Raw genomic sequence first — 20,209 nt, forward strand, 5'->3', positions numbered from 1 at the left:
TATGTCTCTTTGTGATTTGAAAGACAGTGTCTAAATGCAGCTGGGTTCGTTGTGTGGAGGTTATGCCTGCCTGTACCATAATCCCACTGGTACACTGGGCCACAAAACGCCCACCTGCATGACGCCATGCGTGCTGTCTGCCCAGCACAGGAAACCAGGATTTATCCATGAAGACAAACTGCAGTCAGGACCCTGGTGAGGAGGACGAGCACGTCCATGAGCGGCCCGGAGACGGTTTCAAACAATGTGCAGAAATTCTTCAACATTTCTAAAATAATTGCTTTCTGCGATATCTGCGAATGGAAACTATGGTATGACTAAGATTAGAAAGAGATCTTTGCTCATCAAAGGTGAACAGGTGAGCTCCACTCACTTTCTGCCCGCCTTTAGAAAGGATGCACCCGCGGTAATATTGCTCTTTCTGTCATGTCAGACATTCCTCTGTGGTGAATCCTCCTCTCTTTGTGCATCAAATCTGTGTTGCAAATGCTGGAACAGTGTTGTGAATCAGCAATAAGATAAATCGTTGCTCATTCATCGACGTAATAACATTTTACCACAGTTCTGGTTTGACTTCAGTGCCGTCTGTTGACGCTTAGTTGGAAGCTGGATGGAGCCAAAACGTGGTTCACAGGCGTGCGCTGGAGTAGATGATCTGACTGAAGGGCTGAACAAAGGGCAGTGTTAGCAACAGGTGAGATGGGCGGGGTTTATGACTGTCAGTCAGAGGGATGGACCAGCAGCAATTGGGGGAATGTGATGAAATCAAAGAGGAAGTTTAAGGATGCCACTGTTGTCACATCTTAAAACGACGTTGATCTTGTAGGTTGTGCGTGTTAAGAAGAGCAGCTTCACCTCTGTGTTTGGAAGTCACACCTTTATTTCAGACGTGCGCTGAGTCAGGTTCACTCTAATTTCATAATTTGAAGACCTACTTTGATCATACTGACAAAATAATGGCCCATCTTTTAACAGCGAAGTCTCCGCCGCTCGTAGAAATCGATGTTTGGTGTCAGTGTCCATGTTTGATTGTTGCTAATATTATAAAATATATCTCAAACTGAAGAGTGACTCAAAAAGAAGCGTCATCTCGTCAGCCAGTTTTGTTTGTTTCTGCAGATTTTACCTCTCCTACTCTGATCAACTTACATTTTGCACACATATTTCAGTGGCTTCATGAAGCAGTTTGTGAAATGAGACTTTTAGCTGTGTGCTCAGTGTTACAGAATATGTGTTTTAAATTGTCTTCTTTCTCATCTCTTATAGGTCCGGTTTATCCACTGCCTCCAGTGAGGGAATAGGTAAATCCCAACACACACACACACACACACACACACGCAGTCGGCACACCGACACAGTTTGTTCATGTTTTAACCCGCTCAGGACTGGGCTGAGAGTCTGCAGCTCTCCATGTCCGTTGCATTACATTTCAAATGTTATTTCAAAGGTTATTTTCGATGCAGTTCTGAAAAGGGTGTAAAAAAAAATATGTTCAGTTTGACCGATGTATGATGCCACAGGTAGGTTTTTAAAACTTGTGTTGTATCTACATTAAATAAAGAAGATTTTGAAAACCACAGTGCTGTCGATGCCTCTGATTCTGACCTTTTGCTCTGTCATGACATTACTGATTGATGTCAGTGATTTGCCCTTTATTTGTTTTTTTTATCACTTGATTGAAGTAGTTGTCTTTGCAAGCACAAATCCAACAGTGATCTCATGGACGTTATGTAATCCCTGAATGCTGAACAGCCGTTTCTGTTACATCACGCTCAGAGACGAGTGTTTCCTGTCTTATTAACCCTGAAACTGGCAATGACATGAGATACTGTTGCAGCCCATTAAATTCAGACCTCAGACATTGGCATTTCATGTCAGACTCTGGGCTGTCGGCGTGATGACTGGCAAACAGTGAGACGTGAAGGCTCACTTGGAATATTTGGACGACCTCCGTGACACAGTCATAGCAAACTGATTGATGTTTTGAGGGTGAAAAAGTGTGTTTGTCGCAGGACGGTTGGGAGACAGCGGGGAGGGGCACCTTGCTTTTCTTTGCCATGCCCAAGGCTGTTCATTATCAACACGAGGGAAGGTAATCATTGAAGTGATCTAGTTTTAACGGGGCTGATTGTGGCCAATTTGGGGAATGAATATCTGTGTCTCTGTTCTTCACTCTCTGGCCTGGTTCTTCTTTAGCCCAGTTTGTGGCCCACTTCTGGATCTAGAGGGATAATCGATTTTGTGGCAATTGTCATTTTTCCTTTTTGAAAATGTCCCAAATCTGCAGGCTCCCTTTTAAAAATCTAGATTCCCTCCCTCCCACAGACCAAAAACATGCTCATTAGGTTAATTGGTGACTATAAATTGTCCGTAGGTGTGACTGTGAGTGTGAATGGTTGTTTGTCCTTGCATGTGGCCCTGCAATCGGCTGGCGACCGGTTCAGGGTGTACCCCGCCTCTCGCCCATTGTAGCTGGGATAGGCTCCAGCCCCCTGCAACCCTGAAAGGGATAGGCGGTATAGATAATGGATGGATGGATGGATTCCCTCCCTTCAAACAGGTATTTACTTGTATCCATTATGCGCTGAATGCTGTATAAATGAATGATTGTTCATTGTGTTTGATTCATTTAGTTTTTACATCTTTGGAGCATTAATACCTGCTTCACAAATCAAAGAAGATGCCTCGTTCGGTCAATTGAAGGAAAATAGCTTCATTTAAGGTTTGAATGTGCCCTACATTACAACCTTATGGCCTAGATTGCAGTCAGTACTATTCACAACTGTTTCCCAGAGACACTTGAATCTAATAATGTGGCTTCAGACTGATGGAGAGCCCCGAGCTACTGTACTGACAGTGAGCATCAGGCTCCCACCGTTGACCCATAATCTGATAACGTTTGTCTGCTGGATCCAAATAACTTCTTTCAGTGTCGAAAATGTTCCCAGGATTCCTCAGTGTCTGTTCATCTGCACCGACAACACATGCGTGAAGTGTTTTTACATGAATGACTGGAAGTATTGGCAAGCATCTGATAGTTTCAGCTGTATTTAGGTTAAGTACTGTAACAGTAAAGAAAGCTGTCAGTTAAATGTTAAAAGTGAAAACTAGAACTATTAAGAAACTGTACTCAAGTAAAGCACAACCTCAAATTTGTACTTTAGTACAGTACTTGAGTAAATGTACTTTGTTATATTTCTTCACTGCCCCGAACAGAATGTTAGGTTGAAGGATGTTGAAGTGATGTCAGATTAGATGTTTTTTTAAGCTCTTTTGGCTTCACTGGTGACAAAAAGTGCGGTTTTTGGATTGTTTTAGGCTGTGTGAATGTGTTCTTAAAAAATGTCATAATTGTGGTGATTTAGTTCAGTAGGTCTAACACTAAAATACATGAAAGATTTGCAGTATTATGGAATGAAATGACTTTTTGTTTTCGTCTATTGGAAGAGCTGCAAACCATCAGGATACAGTTAAAGTCAGTATTTACACTTTCATTCAGCTTTGCATTAGATCAGGAGATAATGATGTCACTTGGATTAATATGCTTCTGAGAAATGTTTGTATGAGTCTAATTTACGAACAGAATTCTCTTGTTTCTGCTGATGGACAGCAGAAGCAGACGCGTCTCTTTCTGCGCATGTGTCTGGAGCGCATGCAGTTTGGTGTCATTGAACTAGAATTTCGTGAAACAAGCTGATCTCCAAAGCAAACAAGTTCTATTTATCTCTTCTCTGGCTAATGATCTCACCTTTTTCATTGTTTGCTTCAGGGTAAAGCTGATTGTCTGCTGGATGAATAGAGCAGTGTGGTTAAAAATAGTTAAACCTATTTTTTGCAGCCTGTTGGCGCCGCCTCCGTTCTGTGCGTAAAGGCGCAATAGGAAGTGGCACAGCGGCTGATAATCCAGACAGGAGGTGCATTTGGTTACAGCACATACTTTCATTCATGGTGAGGAGCGAGATAGAGTCATCATCTGAGCTTGTTTTCTTCTTAATTTCGTTTTTGAATTACAACTTAACTGACTTCTCCTCCTCGCAGGTCGCGTTTTCCATTTACGCGCTGAGGGTCGTCTTCGAAAACTTTTCCGTGACTTCTTCCAGTAAGTGTTGATATGGTTTCATTCTTCCGGAGACGGAGGTTAGTAATGGGATTCCTTTCTCCGCTGCATCACCTGAGGACAGGCGGACAGTGAGCCGTAAGCCCTCTGGAGGCTGGATGGACAACATGTCTCCACAGCAGCAGCAGCAGGACAGCCTCAGCCGCGGCGGCGGACAGCAAGAGAACAAACGGGTATGACATTTCTATCCATGATCAACAGGCTTTGTCACTGATAATAGATAGCTCTGTTTTTAATAGTCATGGGAAAGAGGATGACGCGTAAATTTGTTGACCTTTGGTTTAGGTAGCTTCAAGATGATTGTGCGCAAACGATCTTATTTTCCTCGGAGGTAACTGGCGCATGAATGAGTGCATTGTACGCGCGGTCCAGTTGGGTGAGAGGTCAGTTCAAAGTTCAAGGCTCATACCCCAGTGACACCCCGCCTCCAGAAAGACTGTCAGACAACCAGAGTGCCCCTCGGAGAGGTTTAGGACTTAAATTCCACAGACAACCATTATTAATAGAAATATTACTGTAGTCCCGCGCCATAGCAAATGAAACAGACCGTGATATATAAAGAAGTGGCTGGAAATGCGCGTTTGGATACACCAGGTGATTAAAAACACCGGTAATTAGGGCTTTTGGAAAGTATCTCAAAACTAATTGGCCTCAAATGCTCAGAGCTCCTGTAAAGCGCTGAGCAACAGGAGGAAAAAAGTGATTAATAGCCGATAATTCCATTATCATAAAATGTATTCATTTCATCGTGTAAGCTAATTCTGTCTTATTTCACAGAGTTTTAATATTTTATTTGAAACCCCCTCCCTAATAGCATTTTTATCATTTGTATAATTAAGTAATAAATGCTGATAGCACAATGTAATGCAGTTGTGAGCACATGTGGACACTTTGAGTGTTCCTGAATGTGTTTGTCTATCAGCACATCTCATTAAGTATCTGTTCCCAGTGCAAAAACAAATAGTGAATACGTGGTCACATAACATTCATACATGTATAGAATTTGTCTTCATTCAACATTTAAAATGCCTAATAACACACTGTAAGATTTGTGTAGTGATGTATCACGACATGTGACCACAGCAGCTGTGTTATATTCTGTTGTCAAGCATTCAGTGGTTGTGTGCGCAGTTTTCAGGATGTTTTGCAAAATAATGAACACAAAATGTGAATGTTTTTTGCTGACATCATTATAGTCTCCGCTGTCAGGCGTGAAATGGTGAATTCATTTAATATGTAGCTTTGTACCTCTTAAACTGAATGTATTTGGTTCTTGGATCGTTTGTCAGAGTAGTGATGGACAGTGATGCACAGGCCGCAGTGTGCGCTGCGTCCTCGTTTTCATCACTGATTGATGCCACATCGGCTCCAGCTCCCCATCGGTGCATCATGTTCTGATCAAAAAGATCCAGGAATGCAGCACATCGCCGTCATGCCACTGACCTGTGACGGCGGTTGACAGTGAACAGCGGAGACGTGCAGTTCCACCTGTCATGATCCCACGCCTGCGTTTGATTATCCTGCTCCTCTCAGACCCGTGGCACCTGCTGGCAGTGTGAAGATCTGGAAACAGTCCCTGTGAATGAATGCTCTAAAGCTGCTTTGTGTTGAAACACAGTCAGTAACGTAAGAGCTGGGCTGGTGTTGGTCAGTAGCCTTGTTTGCCAGACCGCTCCATGTTAGCTTATGTTAGTTTATTTTAAGGAGTGAAAGGTAACGTTGTGGCCGGAGTGTAAGGAATGTCTCACCAGCGTGTGACCCTGCTAAATCAATCATATTACATTGTGGAATGTTAAACGTCAGGTGTGGACGGTGGCTGCAGGACGGAGGGGGATTGATCTTCTCTAGTTTTTTTCAGAGGGGGGACTCAAAGTTTCTAAAGGCGAATTGGTGACTGATGTCAGTCAGTCCAGCTCTTTGGTCCAGACTGAAATACCTCAGCATCAGTTGGATAACTTGAATTATTAACTAATATAATTATTGAAGGGATCCTTCAGTGTGCAACCCTGATTCTAGAGAAGCTGGGACCCCGTGTGAAACATCCATAAAAACAGAACGCAGTCGTTTACAAGCAAACTGTGTTTACAGACAGCAAGTGTTCCTGAGCCTGTGTACTGACACCCTTTCCTCAATCATGTGTTCACAAAGTGGTGAACCTCGCTTCATCCTTGCCAGGACGCCCCTTTCATACCCAGTCGTGATACTATCACCTGTTTCCAATGAGCCTGTTTACCTGTGGAATGTTCCAAACAGGTGTTTTTGGAGTGTCTTTGCACTGTTTTCCGTTGACGATGATGTCAGAGAGGATGAGCAAATGATCACGTTATGTTTTATGTTTTACACAGAGTGTAATCAGGGTTGTGCATTCATGATTATTGAGGATGGAGTTCAGCTTGATATAAGTCTTTTTTGTACTACAAAAGACAAATGAACAGTTTTTTTTTTTTATTATGTTTGAGCACAGCCCATTTCTGTGAAGGACAGAAGCAGATTGATGATTCTGTTTTTGACCAACACGACTGGACTGAACAGGTCTTCTGTCCCGCAGTCCTTGTGGTTACAGTGTTACCTGCAAACTGCGATTAATTACAGAGCATCAGTGTCGATGGCTGCAGCCAGAGTCAGATAGTGTTCTGTTCTCAGGCTTATTCACATCAGGCTCTTCATTTAAAAACTTATATTACCTGTCTTCCCATCTGGCTGAGAATAATCACATTAAACACGGTAACTGTTAGCCGACCGTCCCACAGAGTGTTAATCTGACATACAATGAAAGAGCTGTGGTTATGTAATGGCTGTTTGTCACCGTGCTTCACACTCCTTCCACAAATCCTTCTACAATTAGATTAAATGAAACTTTAATGATCCTCATGGGGAAACGAGGATAATAGGATCCAGCAGAGAAAAATAGGATCTCCGTGGGGCTGCAAGCGGCAGCTGGTGGGTGCAGTACAGTGGTAGCTGTGGATTGATTCATTAATGAAGTGCCTATTCCTGTTAAATCTTATTTCATCTTAAAAGATTTTACATTGAAAAAGACATTATGTCATTCTAAAGCGACGTCATTTTAATACTTAGATACACTGAGTAAAGATTAAACTGAGAGGGAATTTCCAGCCAGCTCCTGCTGAGGAGTTGAAGTGCGAGAGAGGTCAGGAGTGTCATGGCAGAGACAGGCGGAGCGCTGAAGGTGACACCGGCGGTGAAATGTTGTCACCTGGTAAATCTCCACGCTCCAGCATTCCTCTCTGGCCTCAGCCTGCTGTTCCCGTCCCTTTGGAGGCCACCGTCAGTCCCAGCCGTCTGATGAATGTGTTGCATGTTTGCTTATGTAACTAACGAGGGAAGTGTCAACATGACATAAGCCTGGAGTGAATTCTGTGTGCAGGGCAGCGCGGTCGGTTTCTTTCAGATTATTTTACGGCTGGTTTTTACGCTATCAGACGTTTAAGTGGAGGCCGCTATGAGGCTATCAGGAAAGATTATTAAGGCTTGGTGAACTGCGATGGTAAAGTCACCTGGACTTACTGGAGGAGTTGGAGTGACGTAGAGCTGTGGCTTGTGCACAGTCATCATTAGGAAAGACCAAGTGATGCATATTTAAGAGCTTTCTAAATACTGTGACTCCTCAAACCTCGTCCCAGATGGAATTGAAATTGAACTTATTGGCCACAATGAGTTTGCAAAAGTATGTTTTGAGAGAAGAGGGCACTAAATTTCATGCAAAAAAACACCCCTCCTACTGTAAATGACGGGGTGGATCGATCATTCTTTGGGCTTGCGTTGCAGCCGGTGGCACAGGGAACATTCCTGTGTTCGAGGGGAGAATGGATCTGATTAAATACCAACAAATTGTGGAAGCAAACATCACACTGAGGGTGACTTCTACAGCAGGATAATGATCCTAAACACAACCCAAACTTTTGCATGCCACTGTCAGTGCGTATGTGTTAATAATGCAGATAATATTTGATTAGATTTGATTCGGATCAAACTTTATCTCGTCTCTCTGCTTCTTTCAGCGGATGAAGTCTCAGAGTTATCGGCGTCAGTCGGCCCCGTCTCTGGTCATCACCAAGGCTCTCACCAGGTCCAAGACTCTCTCCAGGTACTGTAAAACACACTTCAAGGCTACACCTTGCAGCACCCTCGATGAATGTCTTATTTCACAATCGTTACTTCTCGTGGGATTATTAATGCAGGAGAGTTTTTGCAAAGTAAGAACATCCATTAATAATTACTGCTCTATTTTCAAGAGTCAGATTTGGTTATAAGCCTGTATTTTTATCAGTATATCTATTTTTATCCACTGACAGAGAGCATCTCTCCGGATATTTTTGTGGTGTGAGTTCTCTGTGTGTGATGTCAGAGAGTTTTCTGCAGAATAAAGGAAAAGTCAAGTTTCTTTTCCAGCCACAAACGTCTTAACGGCTGATGCAGATCTCACCTGTGCTGTGTTGTCACATTTGCTTTTCAAAGACAGGATTTTCCCCACAAAACTGAGCAGCACAAAATGCAAGTCCCCGCTTTATAAGTACACAGTCTTCCTTTATGTGCTTATGCAGTCAGGAGATGATTTTGTTGTCATCGCCAGCACGTATTTCACATGGAGACATGCAGATGAACAGGTCTTCTGTCCCGCAGTCCTTGTGGTTACAGTGTTACCTGCAAACTGCGATTAATTACAGAGCGTCAGTGTCGATGGCTGCAGCCAGACTTAGATGTGTTCAGTGTTCTGTTCTCAGGCTTATTCACATCAGGCTCTTCATTATAAAACTTACATTACCTATCTTCCCATCTGACATGCAGATATACACAGTATATCAAATATACACTCAGTCACATCTGCACATAGAGCATATTCATGCTCCTGCTTGTGTCCCAGCCCATGTTTAGTATACACATCTGCGCTCACACAGATGAATCTGGGTCAATGCAACAGTGTCAACAGGGCAGTTTGTTCAGAGCTGCTCTGACAGAAGAGATGAAAATTCTGCCAAAGCATCTGAGAGAGGTTCACCTCGCAGACACTGACACACACGCTGTGATTCCAGCCTGCTGCACCTGCTCCATAACAATAGCGTGACCACTTTGACTGCCGTGAAGAACAGGAAACACAGTGATCAGGTGAGGGGTATCAAACGTTTGAATCCCAAAGCTGAAACCATCCCAGTGTTCATGATGCAAGTCAGCTCTCAGGTGATAGTTGACGTTCAGGTAGCAGCAGCGCTCAACAGGGTGAGTAGGTCACTTATAGCATCTTCAGAAACAGTCACGGCTTTTCCAGTTCTCTTACACAGAGGTCACTGAGGTGACACACACACACATGCACGCACACACACTCACATGCCCCAGGCACAACCCTGAGCGAGGTGTTGAATACACTCGGATAGATAATCCTCCTCTAACTGGACTTATCAGAAGGATCAGTTATCTATTAATAGCTCTGCTCTGAACATATGGACCAGGAAAGTGGAGAAGAAATAACCTCATTAAAAGGCTCCCACTGAGGGTGGGGCACCTCGCTGAACACCACCCACCTGGACGGGTGACAGTGTGAACAGTACGTCCCTGTTTTATGACAGGGACATTATTCGTGCTGCACTGTGCATACAGGACTTGCAGCTCAAAGTGCTTTACAGCAAAAAGAATCACATGAACCAAGTGATTGTTTCACGTAGAAAAGACAGAATGGACATAAGAAAAGAATGTAAAATAAGATGGAGAATGAAACCCACTTGATAATAAGAGTGAAAGTAAGATAGGATCAGGATGTATATGAAAATGAAGACGATGCATAAAATCACAAAATATAATAACAAAATTCAGATGCCACAGAATGCATCAAATCAAGTAAAACACAGCATTTTAAATGAAGTGCAGCAATGCATGAGCGTGAGGCAACGTGCAAAATATTTCAGGCCTGAATCAGGATGTCATAGGCAGTTAAAAGATGTGAAAGATAAGTTTTAAACTTTCTTTTAAAGATAATGAGCCAGCAGGCTTCCCTGTGTATTCCAGAGATTTCTGGGCTAACGGACAAAGGCTGCATGGCTGCTAAATGGTGTCCTGATTGTGAAATTAACAACACCAGTCAACAAAAATATAAAATTCTGACAATAAAACGATCAGTGATTTGGAACAATGAACGTTCGGTAACACCAACCCTTTCACTGACATCCTTTTTATTAACAATCTTTAATGATTCCTTTGCAAACGCTGCCTGGGAAAAGCATCCATTTAAGGATGCAAGTACTGTCCTGCTGTGACTTTAGAGTGAACTTTATAACCTGCAGATTCCCTCACAGAATGAACATAACGATAATTTCATGATGCAAGTTCTTTGATCTCCTCTCAGTCTCTGTTGAATCCCAGACACAAGTCAAAGTGGATCATGCAAACTCAGTAAGTCAGTGTTTTCAAGATAATGTCAGTGATGATGGGTACGAGAGAGATCTGAAGTGAATAACCTAATAAAAGAGGCACTGACATGACGTGCATCATAAGAAACTCAGTCTTTCTGTTCAGAGCACCAAACATGTCGTCTGATAGACCAACACTGTAAACCTCAAAACATCTCCTGAGACAGAAAAGTTTGATCCAATCAGTGTTAGCGGACAGTCACGCTGGTTCAAAAGCAACTCGCTCACAAACAGTGAGAGGTAGCAGACAGCAGAGCTGGTAGCCCGGCCTGCATCAGAGTGTTTTGATGTGGAACAGTGTGTATGATGTTGCAGAGATTTAGCAGAAGCTGCTGTGGGAGAGCGGATATGCTTGTTTGCGCTTTATCAAAAACAAATCAAACTTTATTATCTAAGGAGGGAAAGGCATTCAGTCCGAGGCACGAAATACGCCAAGCAAAACAATGGAAATGAGCCATAAAAGGAACAATGCCAGAAGAAGCTGCGCATGGTTGTTGTTTTATTGTGCTGCGCTCTGTATCTTCTCCCTCACAACAACAAAAAAAATCCTCCTTAATCTGCTGACACATGCACACACGTGGCAGTACTGGCGTTTTAACTGTAAATAATAATAATGATAATTTAAAAAATGAATTTAAAAAGTTCAGTCTAGGTGTCTGCAGCTCTTCAAAAGTCTTCAAGCCTCACCATCACACCTGTAGCAAACACTCGCTGCTGCTAGCAGGCTAATGTATCCATAATGAGCAAGTGTTGAGAGTGTGGAAAATAAAATGTGTCAGTGTTTCTTGACTCCATGTGTTCGCATTCCAGAGAGAGCTTCCTGGTTCCTGTGTGCCCAGAGAGCTGCCCATTGGTCCAGTCCTTCCTCGCCGCCTCTGACAGGTCTTTTCTCCTTTACGGACATGCTCAGCTGAAGACCGGGATGCAGACTCAGGACAGGCACCTCTTCCTGTTCACTGACACGCTGGTGATTGCCAAAGCCAAGTAAGCACAGGTGTTTGCTGCTGTATTTTTATCCTCGTGTGGAGCAGTGCAGGAACATTTTGGCTGCTCCTCATGCCCTTCACCGGTGATTTAGGTTAATGCCTCAGTCGAAGGTTAAAATTAGTGCGTGTGTGCGGTCACGCTGCTCTGTCTCTGCGCTCCCAGATCAGCCAACCACTTCAAACAGAAAGCCCAGGTGCGAGTGTGTGAGATGTGGACGGCAGGCTGCATGGACGAGGTGTGTGAGGGAAGCACCCACCCGGAGAGGAGCTTCGTCATGGGCTGGCCCACCTGCAACTATGTCGCCATGTTTAGGTAAAAAAAACACACACACACACACACGCTGGTACTTAAAAACCAGCCCAGTGATGTCATTATTTACGTTGCTATAAATCTACACACATGCTGTGACCAGACACACATGTTGGAATGTGTTTATCGTCTGTACACACAGATGATGACCTGTTGATGTTCATATGAGCACATCAGGTCTTAAACTGGACTGAGGCTTTAAAAGGACTCCCAAAGTGACCATCAAGCTCAGATATTAGGTCTCTATAAACCTTGTTCAGCTTCATGGTTCATGTTTATGATTCATTACATCAGAGGAGGTAAAATGGGTTTATGTTGGCGATGCTGTAAACGTGCCCTTAAATGCCACATGAACAGAAAATCCCACCATGCACGTGAAAAACACAGCAGGCCATTTCACCAGTATCCTGCTTAACCTGGAATAGAAATCTGTTTTAGTCCTGATAAAACCCATTAAAAGCTTAAAAGTGGCCCAAACAGTGAGCATCACCACACACACACACACACACACACACACACACACACACGGATCCGCCACAGTGTGACGTTCTTCTCCGTGTTCCCCTCAGCTCAGCAGAACAGAAAGACAAATGGCTCTCCCTCCTGAAAAGGTAAACTCTCGCCTTCACACATCAGCAAATAGTGTGTTCACGTGTGTGTGTGTGTGTGGAGGGAAACCTCATGCTTTTTGATTCCTCTCCAGCCGGATGAAAGAGGAGAAGGAGACAGAAGAGCCTAAAACCATTCCTCTGCGAGTGTACGGGAAGGGAATCAATACTTTTGCCGTTGTAAGTTTACCTAAATGTTTGAGTCGCCTTCATCTACTGTTACACGTGCATCTTTTGCCAACTTTAGCCGCCTCTGAGATGATGTTGAATGACCTCTTCCTCAGTGTAGACGGAGCATGTGTTGTCCTGTTGATCCAGATATGTCAGTGTGTCCTGTGTGTGTCTGCTGCCTTCTCCCCCGATTAGACCAAGACGCTTCCTGTCAGCAACTCGGATTCAACCAACGAGGTGGTCCGACTGGCCCTGCAGCAGTTTAGCATCATAGTGAGTGAAGAAAGTTTTAAATATGTGAGATCCATCTGCTTGTTGCTGATATCATATCGTTGTAAAACTGACAAATATCAGTACAGAAATGCCAAAGCAAGGTTTGAGGTCATTTAGAAGCACATAGTTTGTCCATCAGTGTCTCTCTTGGTCAAATTAATTGTGTATCTGTGTGTTCAGGTTTGGAAAATTTTAAACACACTCTGTTATAAGATGTTATCAGATTTTTTTTTATACTCCCAAATCTAGCTTCAGCCACAGAAAGCAGCCAGCCGGCCTGTTTACCGTCCCATCAGATCAGCTGACCAATCACAAAGCAGAGTCAGATTGGAGGAGGGTTGCAGTCCATTCAAAGAAGCGCCTGCGATTTCTCTCGGCTCGCTCCTCGTCTCATCCGAAACACACTGAAGTGATCCGAACGTTCTTGATAATGGCCTCCTGGGCCGATTTCCGGGTCACGAGCCGGAGGATGGAGGAGCGAGGGTGAGAGGAAGCAGGGTGAGCTGAATGGAACGCACCCCGTGTTGCCTCCAAAGTTCAACAAAGGACGTCTACTCAGCCCCTAAGCAGCTTCGTTGTGCCAGTTACATGTGATATAAACACACAGCATGTGAAAAGCGAAGGAGAATACTTGTCTTTGTCACAGCTCAGCTTCCCAAAACCCGGTCTGATGCGGTTTGTGAGGCATCCTGTTCTCTGAGGCCACGTTGTTGTTTTTCTCACCACCCTTGCCTCTGTTTCGCTCAGGGAAACGTGAAAGACTTCCAGCTGTGGGTCATCTCCAAGAGGGACAACGCCCCCTACCCTCTCATCGGTCAGTGAGTGAGGTCGAGGCTAGTCTGACGACGTATCGTCACGTTCTGTTGTTGTATGGCGTGAGTCTTTTCTGAAGGGGGGGCATGACAGAGAATGTTTGAGAACCACCTCTGAGCTTTGACAGAGGGGTGAGATGGTTTTTTTAAGACACACTGGCACCATTCATTCCCAGAGAGGAGTGTGTGCTGCGTGATGCTGCTCCTGCTGGGAAGGAGCGGGGGGTCACAGAGTGTGTGCTGACTAACAATGTGATGTTATGGTGGTGCCGATGCTATAGCAACTATAACTAGCCTCCAGGGAGTGATGCTGCCGCTTCTCCTCCGTCTCAGGTCATGAGTTTCCCTTCAGCATCCAGATGAGTCATGTGAGACACATGACGCCTCAGGGCGGCGGCGGTGGCAGGGACGCTGCTGCACCACCTGCGGACAGACAGAGGGCCACGCAGGTGGAGCAGCTGCAGGTGTACAAGCAGTGCCAGTTCATCCTGAAGCCTCGACCCATTGAAACGCTGCACGTCTCTGCAGGTGAGCTCATCCGTCGATTCATTTTACACTGACGGCAAAAACATAAGATTGAGCGTCAGTGCTGATGCATTCTGGGATACCGCGTTGTTGTTTCAGATTTGCCTCAGAAGCCATTTAAAAGGAGGCGTTCTCTCATGACCTGGGCCTTCTGGCGAGGCTCCTCCTCTCACCTGAATGAACTGGCGGTCGGGGCGGCCCGAGGCTGCCTGTTTGGCCAGCCGCTCAGCTCTGTTTGTGTGGAGGACGCGCTGCCGAAGCCAGTCATGGTGAGTGGACACGAAGCTCTCAGTAAAAAGCTGAAAAAGTTTTAACTAACGATTTCAGTTTGGCTTTAGAGCTGGGATCCACAGGAGGGGATCAAACCTTGTTTCTGCTTTTTTCTCACTCAGTGTTGTAATGATAAACGATTAATAAGAAGCAACTCACTTCCTCTCTCACCAGGACATGCTGGCGTTTCTGCACTGTGAGGGTTCATGGACGCGGGGGATCTTCCGTCGGCCGGCGGGGGCTCGGGCTGTCCGGGAGCTGCGGGACTCTCTGGACAGCGGAGACACTGAGCTTCCTCTCACGAGAGACCACGTCTTCATCATTGCTGGAGTCTTCAAGGTATGAGTGCGTGTGTATATTTGATCACACCTCAATTCGACAGGAAGCACTTTTCCCTAAAACGTCCCCGTTCAAATTCAGTGTGTGTGGCGTTTGTGCACATGTATTGCTGTGTTAGTTCCCCTGCAGACCCACATCTGTAAGCACAAAATTAATCTGCATCCATCCTACTCAGCCTCTGTGTGACACACTCTGCAGCTACATTAGCAGGACAAGCTGTTCAGATTGGCTTGTTAATGTGATCTGGATTATCATCTCTTATTATCTGGAGGGATAACAGAGAGCTTCTGTGCACGAGCGCTTAAACTGTGTCACGCCTCTGCACGGCAGCAAAGGAGATTTCTGTCGCAGCCATGATATTGTCTCAGTCCATTTTTATTTTCAAACCAAGTAAAAATGTCTTACACCAATTCATCAATGCTTGAAATACACCAATCAGGAGTTTTCAGAAACAAAGACGAGTAACAGACAATGACTTTGGACAGACATCATCTTATGCAAAACGCTGATCTGTGCATCTTTTCAGGACTTCTTGCGCAGCATCCCAGGCAGCTTGCTGTGTTGTGAACTGCATGAAGAATGGATGGACGTGTTGGAGGAAGAAGAGGAGGAGGAAGAACAAGTGCAGGACATAAAGAGGTACCATGCACACACTACACTGTTACTTCAGGGTCATTTGACGAGATTCTGTTATTTAACCACTGAAAGGCATCAGTGTTGGACCATGGCTTTGCAGAGGCATGGAGCTGTGGCTAGCAGACTAATACATAAATATGATTGTTTTCTCCATCCCTCTGTCTATCTGCAGGATGATTTGCCGTCTGCCCAAAGAGAACGCCCTTCTGCTGCGCTACCTGTTAGCCATGCTGCACGGCATCCAGGTCAACGCCAAGGAGAACCAGATGACGAGTTTCAATTTATCAGTGTGCATCGCTCCCAGCATGCTTTGGCCTCCTGGAGCGCCCTCCAGCCCTGAGGTGGAGGGAGAAGGAACTAAGAAGGTAAGAGAGCGGGAGGAAGTTGTGTCTAATTTATGGCTGATGATATGGCTAGCTTAGCGATAGCTCCAGCCCTCCTCACAGCTCTTCTGGAAGAAGACTCGTTTGGTGAAATTCGGTGAGTTTACAGCATCCTGAGCGTGCAGATTGAGAGCAAACAGATGATTTGAGAATTTTAACAATTTTGACACTTTCTCCACCAAAGAAATTAAGATCCACAGCCTTAAAGACGAAAGTGCAGCCAGTGTTTGACGCTCAGTTTAGTGGCAGAATATCAGTTTAACAGCTAATACATTATGGAATTTGACCCAGACCTGAATAGAGTTTGGCCACTTGCTGTAATGACTTTGTCACTCAGGATTGCTGCAACACAATGAAATCAGTTTGTCTAAGCCGCGCCACGGCTCAGTGACAAAGACAAGTTTGTTCGTTATGTCTGCGGGCCTTAAAAAAACAGAAAAGTAGCACTTGAGTTGCAAACCCAGGAAACAATAGTTAACGAAACGACTGCTGCTGGCCTGGGATCAGGACAAGTGCCTCTCTGCTTTAAGGAAAAAATACATTTTCTTGAAAATGTCATTGACACAAACACTGAGCTGCCTAATCTGTCGACTGAATGTTATTTTTGTTTTTTGTTAATTCCTGTGTTAATAAGTGGATTGTAACACCTCTAATGAGGAATGTCTCCAATCGGCTTTATGGAAAGGGTAAAATGTCTAATTTTAGAGCACTTTGACTTTTTGAAATGTGGACGGGAACAAAGCAGACTTTGTTCCACAGAGTACTGAGCATTGTCACACAAGTTGCAGCTCAGAAATGATGCACTTTAAATGCAGAGAGCAGCAGATCAGAGTGTCAGGGTGCTTCCACGCAGCCTTGAAAAGCTTGGACGTCGAGAAATGCTAAAACTGCTACACTCATGAAACATCAGTCTCTCATCTTTCTGTCCGCTGCAGGTTTGTGAGCTGGTGAAGTTCATGATTGAACGCTGCCAGCAGATTCTGGGAGAGGATCCGTCCTCCCTGTTTGGAGGGCTGCCGCAAAGACTCAACACAGACGAGACGGGGTCAGGTACAGAAAACAGCCGATACATGACAGTCTTTTTGTGCATTTGTTCACATCAAACAGTCTGCATTGTTAGATCAGAGTCATTCTGACATACATGTATGTTGGCATATAACACATAACTGCAGTGACACAAGGATGCAGGGTTAGAAGCTGAAGAGTGTGATTTTTATTTCATTGTTTCTTTGTGATAAAAATGCCACTAAAAAAAAAACAGTGCACAGTGAACAGTTGCTGTCTTCCCACATCTAATTTCTGTCATTCTGCCATCTCCTCATTCCCTCTGCATGAACTCGTCATCCTTCCCCTCAACCAGCAGACTCCTGGCTGGACCCTCTGACCGACTCGTCATACGACAGTCTGGAGAATGAGCTGGACAACAGCAGCGGTGGGTCGCCGGGTTTCTGCAGCAGAAGACGTCTTCGACCCAAACCGCTGCAAGGCAGCCTGGACTCCATCCTCACATTCAGCGACTACGAACAAGACGCGGACGCACACCAGACCCAAGCTGACAGTCCGCACGGCCTGACGGTGCACCCACTGAGGACAAGCAGAGGCGGCAGACAGGACCCACACCTCTCCTGCCCCAGCCAGGACGCGCCGACTGAGGACGCCTCCTCCACCCTGGACTCGCTGTGCCTGGATGTTCGGCACCGACAGCGGCGGCGCTCAGAGCCGGCCATCGCGTACGTGGCCAAGTTTGGGCCGTGCGTTTCAGGGAGCAATGAAGGTCTCTCTGGAGAGGATGAAGACGGTGAAGAAGAGCTTTCGGAGAAGCCCAGCAGCCACACACTCGCTGGCACACGCTCCAGAGGTGAGACCACGTTAAACCGACACGGTGGGAGGTCAGCAGCTCTTGAGGCGAGCTCCTCCAGCCTCTCCTCCACCACCACCTCCCCTGCACCAACCTGCTCCCCCCTGGACTCTCCTGACTCCCTCAGCAGTGACCACGCATGGGCGACCAGACGGGGGCTTTACCCCACCAAGACACAGCTGCCCTTCAACTCCTCCTCTTCATCTGTTCCCTCCTCCGCCCCCTCCGCACCCTTCACCACAAGCTCTGCTCTGACCTCTGGTGGACATCCAGACCTGGGGACATGTCCAAAAGGCTCCCCACCAAAAGAACAACTCAACTGGGGGACCTTAAAAGCCTGCAGGGGCCTCCACCCAAACTCTTGGCTGAAGAAAGGCCGGAGGCTGTCGCTAACCCAACCAGACAACTTGGAGAAAGAGGAGGAGGACAAGACCGGGGTGAGTCTGATTCCAGGAAGTCAAATTTAAACACACACTGTTTATGTGAAATATGGAAAAAATACACACGCATGGCTCAGTGCTGACATCATTAGTTAATAATTGGTTGATGGAGTGAGTTATTCACTTTAGTTGATGAAAAAAAAAAGATAGCAGCCTTACTTACATGCACATTTGATGCATTTTTATTCAAGCTGATTCTAGATCTGTTTACTGCATTGCCTTTACTGCTACTTGTCCCACTCATTCTACTGAAACATGCATGTACACTGTTTTTTGTTTTTTTTCACCAGGAAAATCAGTTGAATTGTGACAGAATTAAGTCTCTGTAGATGTGAAAAATATGAAATATTTGGGCTCCATGCATCGTTTTCCCCATGGCCTCTCTGAGCCTGTTAGTGGGGTGTTTTCAAGTCATAGTTTCAAGTCATAGGGAGCCAAAACTTCCCACAAACCTTTAAACACTTCACTTCTGCTGGTACATGGCATTACTTGCAGTAGTTCTGAGGAACTCTGGACTCAGACAACATGCGCTATTTGTGAACATCAGACCAAAATTGGCAAAAACATTGAAACGGGGTCCATCCAAATCTGGTGCCAGACCATCCTAGAACATAATAGCGGTATGATCACAAGTTAACCATGTGAGCCATGCAGACGGTCGACAGCAGCTGAAACACTGTGAAGTTAAATTTCTCTTCATTGCATGTTTCTCCTCACAGGGAGGAGTCACTGATAAGACGCTCACACTCGGGAAAGTTGTCGCAGGCGAAAAGGGAGGAGGAAAACTGATCTCCAGCAGCCAACCCAAGCCCAAATCATCCTGCAGAACGTCAAAAGACGCAGGAAGAGGAGGGGGCCACGTCAAGGGGAGGCCCGGCCAGGAGTCCCTCAAGTCCAGACATCTTAAGCAGGACTCATCTAGCCCCCCTTCCCACCACCGCTCTACAGGGAGCCTCCAATTTCCCAAATCCCCCTGGGTCCATTCCTCAGACCCCCCACTTTCCATCAGGCAGCTCAGTGACGTCCATGCCAACACCAGTCGCCCCACCAAACACGGGTGCACTGCAGAAAGTGAAATGAACGAGCTGAAGCAGCCATCACCGTCTTTATTTTATAAGCAGAGAGGACCAGCTCTGTCCCTGTTCAAGCAAAACAAGTCTCACTCCGTGGAGGAGCCGTGCAACCCCAGGCTCTACCAACGCCGCGGCTCAGAACCCGGGCGGCAAGTTGTGGACCGAACCTCTGCACTCACACGGGCGAGGCTGCCCAGTGACCCCGGACTGAAGGCCGCTGAGGTGGAACCACAGGGAGGGACAGCAGAGGCCCGATTCTGCCTCTCCCCTTACGCCACCAAAGCAGTGAGGGACTACTTCTCCTCTCACCCGTGCAGCAACCCCCAGAGCAGCCAGCAGGTGGCGCTCGCCCTGGTGGAGAGTCGCAGGGAATGGCTGAAGAGATGCAGCGATCCCACAGCGGAGCCAGACTTTGACCAGCTTCTGTTTGCTGAAGAGTCCTACGTCTGATTGGGACCGTAAGCTGGAGCAAAACACAAATCAGTGACGTCACTGCTGTTTCCAACCCAACAAAGAAATGATGTAATTATACGCTCCACCTTAAGAATGACTGCTGCAGTGTGTCATTAGACGCTTTATCCTCAGAACACTTTGATTGGCTGAGTCTGCGACAGGAAGAAAACTAGTTTTACTCAAGACAATCTCCATTTTTTAAACTAACGAAGGAAAAAAAGTCCACTTTAAACTTTGCCTAGAGCTTATTGCCATTAAGGGAATTTAAACATTTTCTCTTGAACGTCCTGAAGGCTGGATTTCCACGCGCAGAGGGAGTATTACTTTGTAACCATAAATCAAAGTCGAAGCAGATGGATTGTCTTTTAAACTCTATCAGGCCAAAGTTCAAAGCTGCCAATTCAAACTGCCTGGTGTTGCCTTCTTTCATCACGAACGAGTCTAATCTCTCTCAGTTTTATTGATATCTAATTAGGGCTCTAAAAAAAGAAAAAGTTGTCAGATTTAACTTTGATTTCTGCCCTCAGAGCTGC

At 45.5% G+C, this 20,209-nt stretch overlaps 1 protein-coding gene across 3 annotated transcripts; it reads left to right on the forward strand.

Annotated features, from left to right (window-relative positions):
• The first annotated feature begins 3,837 nt into the window (after positions 1–3,837).
• LOC139327811 (rho GTPase-activating protein 20-like) lies at positions 3,838–19,705 on the forward strand. 3 transcript variants are annotated; one of them, XM_070957810.1, is made up of 17 exons: positions 3,838–3,914; positions 4,039–4,290; positions 8,140–8,225; positions 11,350–11,523; positions 11,689–11,838; positions 12,405–12,446; positions 12,539–12,623; positions 12,810–12,887; positions 13,635–13,701; positions 14,033–14,227; positions 14,324–14,493; positions 14,669–14,833; positions 15,360–15,472; positions 15,642–15,834; positions 16,788–16,902; positions 17,213–18,147; positions 18,870–19,705. In XM_070957810.1, the coding sequence occupies exons 2-17, from the start codon at positions 4,216–4,218 to the stop codon at positions 19,671–19,673; spliced, it is 3,447 nt and encodes a 1,148-aa protein (XP_070813911.1). In that variant the 5' UTR covers positions 3,838–3,914; positions 4,039–4,215; the 3' UTR covers positions 19,674–19,705. The 3 variants fall into 3 exon arrangements, with proteins under 3 accessions (XP_070813911.1, XP_070813910.1, XP_070813913.1); XM_070957809.1 differs by having other exon boundaries at positions 3,868–3,948; XM_070957812.1 differs by having other exon boundaries at positions 3,868–3,948; positions 17,216–18,147.
• The last annotated feature ends 504 nt before the right edge of the window (positions 19,706–20,209 follow it).

The sequence above is a fragment of the Chaetodon trifascialis genome, chromosome 24, assembly GCF_039877785.1.
Source record: "Chaetodon trifascialis isolate fChaTrf1 chromosome 24, fChaTrf1.hap1, whole genome shotgun sequence".
In the NCBI taxonomy this organism is placed as follows: Eukaryota; Metazoa; Chordata; class Actinopteri; order Chaetodontiformes; family Chaetodontidae; genus Chaetodon; species Chaetodon trifascialis.